The following is a 7,387-nucleotide window of genomic DNA, read 5'->3' as shown; positions in this document are numbered from 1 at the left end:
AGCTGGTTTTCCTTTGATAGAAAACTTTGAACCTTTAATCTGTTTGATCTGATTGATCTAGATCTATAAAGTGACCTGAGATGACGTGTTGAAGACTGGGGGATAGAACTAACCTGAATAGAAATGTCCTGATTAATGGAAGCCAGCCCTTCTTACCGTACAGGTTTCCCAGCAGCGTTTCCAGCTTGAATCCAGTGAAATTAGCGGTGGTGGGAAACCTGGGCTCCGTCCCGTTCACCTGAGGGCCGAAGGCGCTGGAGCTCGGCAGCACGATTGTTCTTGGATGCACCACAAAGAAGCTAATGAAGATCATGACCAGGACGAAGATGACCACTAGGAAGATGACGAAGGTGGCCTTGGCGTAGATGTGGGCTCCCACCAGGCACACCAGCAGGCAGAGCAAGGCCACGCCCGTGGCGTACAGCAGAGACCACCAATAGCCTGATGGCAGGATCTGATGCGCGCTAGGAACCACAGACGGATCTGAAACGACACGTGAGGAGCTGCAAGACTTAGATGTTTGGATAAGAGTGAGTCTCTGGTGGGACGTTTCCACCATCGTCCTGCAGGACGATCACATCTGGTCACTAAATGCAGGAGGAGACCTGCAGTTATTCCTCCTCAGTCTAACGAGTCTCTATATCTGCTGAGTCACAGGAAGACCAGGAAATGAACCTTCAAAGCAGTGAAGTTAGGGAACCACCTTCTCTGATCCACAAAGACCAGAACGAAACGAAAAAAATTAAAATCAATGAAACAAGAAGAAAGAAAATCAGCTTTCATCTTTAAAGACTGTTGCCATGGTGATGGAAGAGGAGAAGAACGGATGGTTTTTCACGCCTTTGTTCTGTCAGACCAGCGAACTTATAGTCAACAGCGTGCGCAAGACGTCACATTTACGTTTATCCCTTTAGATTTAAACGAAAAATAGACTTTAAACTCCCTAAACGGGCGTTTATCCCTTGAGATTTAAACGAAAAATAGACTTTAAACTCCCTAAACGGGCGTTTATCCTTTTAGTGTTGGAAAAAAAAACTATTTAAGGTCAGATCGTCGTACGCTTCATAAAAACTATAAGGATAAACTAAAGGGATAAATTCTCTCTCTGCTTTTTCTATAAGCAGCTTGATCTGGCCTGTTTTCCAGTGTAGTCCTGTTTCTCTGACTGTGACTAACTGGATGTGCTCTCTTCATCCTCTGACATGGGAGCTGGCTCNTTCCACCTGAGCTGTGGATCACTGCAGCTCCTCCACACCAACCACAGCGCTGCCTCCTGTGGTTTAGCTGTGTCCCTTCAGGACTCATTTATTCTTCATAACAAACTGAACCGTTATGCAGCGCTTCGTTGCCTTCATCACATTAAATCTCCCCAAAAAAGAAAATATGATGAAATTTATAGTTTAAATCTGACAAAATGTGAAGAAAATCCAAATAGTTGAAGGTGCTGCATCCCGGCAGAGGCAGAGGCTCTTCTGAGCACAGAGCCGCCGCCGCCGCCGCTGCCGCCGCCGCAGGGTAAATCATGGCCGTATCGATCTCCAATGCGCTTTTTTTCACCTGTCATGTCAGTTTAGCGCCTCAGCAACATTCGCCTTTAAGACTCCATCAATAAGAGAGTCCGGCGCTCAGCGGTCAGAGAGGAGAGAAAATACGAGCAGCTGGAGCTTCGCTACTGAGAGCTTTACAAGCAGGAAAACTTCTTAAATTTTTTAGATTAAATATAGATTAATCCTGACTTTTAATGAATTGTTGATCTGAATCATTTTATTGTTCTTTGACTCACCGACACGTAGAGGGAGGAATGGCCGACAGGTTAGAGCAGAGCTCTGCTGTCAGAAGGTCGCTACTACCAGCTTCCATCCCCACTGCCTGCACTCTGGGTCCCTGAGCCTGACCCTTAACCTGCTCCCTGGGCGCCGCTCCATGGCGGCCCACTGCTCCCCAGGGGGAGGGGTTAAATGCAGAGAGGGAATTTCTCCAATGTGATTCAATAAAGTTCAGTTATTATCATTATAGATTTCAGCTGCTTTAAAATCACTATTCTGGATTCATTTCCTGGTTGGCTGCTTCTTTGCTGCCTGGTTTCCAGATGCGCTCAGCCTTTCTTTGCCAACTGATCCTCCATGGATGTCAGCTGTTCTCCCAGTTTAAGAAGAACTTCTAAACTTGATCAGACGGCAGGAACCGAAGGTGGAACCGACGTTAACTAAACCGTCTTTAGGAAACCGTAGAGGTTTCTGAGCCGCCGCAGTAAAACCTGCAGAGGTTTGGGATCTAAACTAAACATTCATGGGATTCTGGTGGATTAATAACAATAATAATGAACTACAGTGTTTACTAAGAATAATGCAACTGTCTTTATTTAAAAAGGGAAAACTGATTAAACTGCTTCAGACACCAGGTGGCGCTGCAGCAGCTGCAGAGGGAGGGATGGTGTTTACTGACCGTTCGCAGGAGCAGGCCACCAGGAGGCTCAGCAGGTTGTAGATGATGAAGGTGAAGATGACGGCGGTGATGGTGCCGCGGGGGATGGCGTAGCTGGGGTTCTTCAGGTCACCTGGGGGGGCAAACAGGCTCAGCCTGAATAATCAGAACCTCATCGGTGATGAACAGCAGAAGAAGACACAGAGGGTCAGAGGAATGGCGACCGGCTCTGCAGATCTACAGGATTATAGTTGGATTAGCAAAACCTGAGCAGCAGAACTAAAGCTTAATGGAAACCAGTGGAATGCTGGGAAGTTTCTCAATTTAGTCCAACAACTCAGAGTTTTCCCAAACCGTCTGTGTGATTCCGTCTTTACTCCACAGCAGGGAAATCTGATTCCAGCCTGGAGGACGGTAACCAGCAATATATGGTAACGAGCTGGTCTGTCCAATCACAGCCTCCTTCCATAACACCCATTCATCCATTTTCTTACATGCTTAATCCCACTCACTGATTGGAGGAGGGCGGGGCTAAAGCTGCGCTCGCTGATTGGAGGAGGGCGGGGCTAAAGCTGCATTCTCTGATTGGAGGAGGGAGGGGCTAATGAAGAAAATGAAGTCTGAAACTGAAAGGTGTTGGACTCCCTAACAGGTGAGGACCTACCTGACATATTGGAGCCGGCCATGATGCCGGTGCAGCCGTTGAACATCACGGCGAACACCGTGGCGAAGGTCATCATCTTCCCTGTGGTGTAATCCTCAGTGTAGCCACCTACAAAATGGACGACAACATGACGCCATCATCATCAGGTTAGACCATCGTGGTTAGAAGCTGCTCTGCTGATCCAGAAACACTGATCTATCTCTATAGTTCTGCTGCTATAGGCTTAGACTGCTGGAGGACATAGGGACCCCTTTTTCATCATTCTGCTAATTCTATCTCTATAGTTCTGCTGCTATAGGCTTAGACTGCTGGAGGACATAGGGACCCCTTTTTCATCATTCTGCTTCATTCTATCTCTATTCTNTGTTTGCCAGTTTTGGGTACTCTAGCCAAGCTGAGTTTTGCTGTGTCAAACTGAGTTTTGTCACCTGAGTCTTAATCTTGTTGTTTTTGTATTTGCCTCTTGGCAGGAAGTCATCCTGCAAACTGGATGTTTTGGACCTTCTCCCCCCTCAAAGGATTCTCTGTGCATCAAACTGAGCTGAGGATTCAAACTGGTGGCTTGGATCTACTTTTCCCCAAGGATTGTTTGGGCTTCACACTGAGCAGGGGATTCATCTCCACAAGAAACTGTTCAAGTACCGCAGAAAATCTAAGTGGCAGTCAGCTCATCAGTTCCTCAAGGAAACACCTCAACCTGGTTAAACCCTGTCCTATTGCCTGTATTCCCTTCTTCAATCAAAGATACAAATTTCCCACTGAGTCTGAACTAACCGCAGAATCTTCCCCTTCACATTTCATTCCCGGTTCGACATTGTTCAGAGCAGCACTGGGCTCCTCTCTACCAATTCACAATAAAACCTGTTAAACTTTTCCCTGGTCTCTCTGTTTTGTTTTCTGCATGTGGGTCAGATCTTTAGATAAAATCATGACAAAAACAACAGGAAGCGTGGAGCTCTGGATCTACGGCCCGCAGTGGCTGCAGCGTGGAGGCCCAGCACCACGCAATCACTGAGCCTCTGGAGGAGAAAAACAAAGGTAAGTGACAACGATCATCTGATGTGAGATGGTTACCAGTGTGAGTAACTTACGTGTTGTACCAGTTCAGTCCATCCTCTAAGACAGGGATGTCAAACTGGTTCCAGAAAGGGCCATGTGGCTGCAGGATTTCTTTCCAAGCAAGCAATAGCCCGGCCCTTTCTGGAACCAGTTTGACACCCCTGCTCTAAGAGGAAGGCAGGATCCAGCTGATGGACTGCCAAATAAGCTGCAGCGCAGAGCTGCCCAGAGCAGCAACCCCAGTCAACCGGCAGGAATCCAATCCAGGTCAGGGAAAACAGATCAGACAGAAAAGTTCTAGAATCCAGGAGTCAGCCCAGTCAGGGGTTCCGATTCACACAAGAACAGACAGATCGGGGTTCCAAGAATCCACAGAGTGTGAAGGCAGGTTCAGGGTTCCATGAGTCCTGCAGCGAACTCAGGCAGACACGCTCAGATGCAGACAAGACATGGTACCAGGATAACTGCAGAACTTTCGACTATACTCCACATAGGAGCCAGATAAACTAGCTTCAACTCCACTGAGCCAAAATGGAACAGAGAGCAGGAAAGAGCCAGGACACGATCAGGATACAGGAGACAAACACCAAAACCCTCTCAACTCACTGGCCTCTGGGGACAGGGACATGAGCCTTGGAATAACCTAAACTAACAAACTTACAAGATTATCTGGCCCCAATAGCTGGGCTGACCCGTATATAGAGCTGAACGAGCTGTACTTCAGTGTTATTATTTAAGATGCCATTATTTAAATTGTTGCGTGGAGAAGATTTCGATTGCTGTTTATAGTTTAAGAAGTTGTTCTTCTTCTTCTGTTTCCGGAGGGGCATTACCGCCAACTACTGGAATGGAGTGTGAATCGGTATGTGCAGCCAGACGGAGATGATGCGATCTGCTCATGCTCATGCGCTTTTGTTATCAGAGAACCAAGCCAGGGAAAAACCGAGCCGAGCCCAACTCTGGAACTGGTCTCCAGTTATCTCGGTTCAGTTGTGTAATGCTCTGTTCAGTTCAGTTTGCTTTCCATTTACACACGATAAGTTATCTCAGTTACTAAGCTTGGACCGGTCTCGGCACGGTTTTTCAAGGGTAGTGTAAATGGGGTATTAGAAACCCCTAATCTACCTTATGGTTAGATATTTGTCTGAAGCTTTTTTTTTTTGACAATGGTGCTTAAAGTCTCACTGAATGGTTCATGATTGAATGTTATGTCAGATATAGTTTACAAACAGTCTAATCCTTATGTGAATCCCACAGGTACCGTTTTTCATCTGTTTAATCCTTTATTTAAACATAGATATTTCTTGATACATGGTGTATCATTTATAAGAGCGACCCGTTCTACGACTTTTTTCTGTCTCTGTCTGTTGTGAATATTCCAGATTTCTGCTCCATTAGTATCTTCATAGCAGCTGCATTAATTGAGCTGCAAATGAAGTTATTGATTGTTAACAATTTCTAGCTGATTGTAGTTAATATTTACGGCCAAATTGTGACATGGTTTGTTTTTCTTCTCTTAAATATAGGATTCAAAACATCACCAACTTCCAAACAGACCAGTTCAATATCTATGAGCTTCAACCATCAGTGTTGGGGCGCTATGTCACTCTTTTCATACACAAACACCAATATATGATTATTTGTGACATACACATCACCGGCACAAAGATTGGTATGTGATCCCTGTTTATAAACTCTCACCATACAAAGGCTTAGAATTAGTAATGTATTGGTTTGAGGTATTTTATTCTGGGTAGAATCTCTGTCTGGTGTCCTACTAACAAGTGTGACAGATAAGTGTTTGAGAAAGTTACATTTTTTTGACTGAGGAGCACAAATGCTTCCAAAAAAACTGATTTAGTTTCTTCCTTTTCTTAATTAATCACAGAATTTATTGGACCCTCCAAGAAAATGTTGTTTCAAAATGTTTATAGGTTTGTGCCTCCCAAACTTTATTTAACCCAAGTTTGGCCTTTTCTCTGTTTAAGAATCACTTTTTGGACTAATTACGGAAAACAAGACCAGGGAAGAGGCCCTGTACCACTGCAGAGATAACCACAGAGATCTGGCCTCCATCCTGGATCAACAGATGCAAGCCTTTGCTGAGCTGGAGGCTGAGAAGGCCAACAGTCCCTTCATATGGCTCGGCCTTCATTACACCTGCACCCTGGACTTTTGGTTCTGGGTTGATGATCATTTTGTGTATTTCGAATGCTGGGCTAATGGTGCCTAAGATGAGGACTGTGACCTGNCCCTGAAGTACGCTGAAACACTCTGAAATACACTGGAGTACCCTGAAGTACGCTGAAACACTCTGAAGTACGCTGAAGCAGGCTGTAATTCACCAAAGGAAACCAGATGGGTTCTGTTCTTCCTGCCATTGGTTTTATTCTAACGTAGAGAAAACATAGAACTAAGGTAAACAGAGCGACTCCTGGAAGCTCTCAGCTTCAGTCTGATCCAAAGCATCAGGAAGCAGAAAGCAGGAAATCTGCCAACATGCTGGAGATAAAGAACGTCAGACTGATCTGCTCCATGTCTGCCTCCTCCTCCCTGCATCAGAGGATCCTGGTTTCAGCCTCAGCCCAGCCTGACTGACTGACTGACTGACTGACTGACTGACTGACTGCGGCTGGTTTCCAGGGGATCAGTGGGGAACATGCAGACTGCCATGGCGGTCTGCACCGCGCCCAGACGGCCGATAATGTCCCTGCACTGACTGTCACATGCAGACGCTCACATGACGGCGTGTGAGCAGGATACAGTAGGCCCCTCCAGCGTCCAGCGCTCCGTTGGTGGAGATGGCGCACACCGACAGCACCGTCATGGAGATGATGAAGTAGGCAACCAGGAACATCAGAATGCTCTGGTACAATCCAGCGTGTCCGACCACGAAGCCTGGAAAACAAAACACACAAAAACCAGCAGTCAGTCTCTGGGGCGGGGGAGGGGGGGCTGGACCCAATCTGAGCTTTAACTCAGAACAACAGATCAGGTTCCTTCAGTCTGATGACATTCCTGCTCTGCTGAAGTCAAACTGGACTCACAGGTCAGAAGGTTCCAGAGTAAAAACCGTCAGCGAGGCAGACACCCTGTCTACTTTAAGGCTAGGCTTAAAACTTTAGCTTCTAGTTAGAGTGGCTCAGGTTATCCTGATCTATCTCTATAGTTCTGCTGCTATAGGCTTAGACTGCTGGAGGACATAGGGACCCCTTTTTCATCATTCTGCTTCATTCTATC

At 46.2% G+C, this 7,387-nt stretch overlaps 2 protein-coding genes across 2 annotated transcripts in view; both read right to left on the bottom strand.

Annotated features, from left to right (window-relative positions):
• Window positions 1-3,205, bottom strand: part of LOC107099346 (solute carrier family 12 member 9-like) — a 23,618-nt gene extending 20,413 nt beyond the window's left edge. Inside the window, exons 1-2 of the mRNA XM_015397425.1 lie at window positions 3,089-3,205; window positions 2,446-2,557 (exon numbers count right to left, since the gene is read on the bottom strand). Of these exons, the coding sequence (XP_015252911.1) occupies window positions 2,446-2,557; window positions 3,089-3,164 (188 nt within the window). The 5' untranslated portion in view covers window positions 3,165-3,205. The remainder of the gene's footprint in view (window positions 1-2,445; window positions 2,558-3,088) is intronic.
• A 3,664-nt stretch (window positions 3,206-6,869) lies between these two features.
• LOC107099345 (solute carrier family 12 member 9-like) overlaps window positions 6,870-7,387 on the bottom strand; it is a 5,168-nt gene continuing 4,650 nt past the window's right edge. Inside the window, exon 2 of the mRNA XM_015397424.1 lies at window positions 6,870-7,045. Within this exon, the coding sequence (XP_015252910.1) occupies window positions 6,870-7,045 (176 nt within the window). The remainder of the gene's footprint in view (window positions 7,046-7,387) is intronic.

This window comes from Cyprinodon variegatus, unplaced genomic scaffold (assembly GCF_000732505.1).
Source record: "Cyprinodon variegatus isolate N-32 unplaced genomic scaffold, C_variegatus-1.0 Scaffold861, whole genome shotgun sequence".
In the NCBI taxonomy this organism is placed as follows: domain Eukaryota; kingdom Metazoa; phylum Chordata; class Actinopteri; order Cyprinodontiformes; family Cyprinodontidae; genus Cyprinodon; species Cyprinodon variegatus.
Note: the sequence above shows the minus strand (reverse complement) of the source record. Positions and strands in the feature narration are given on the sequence as shown.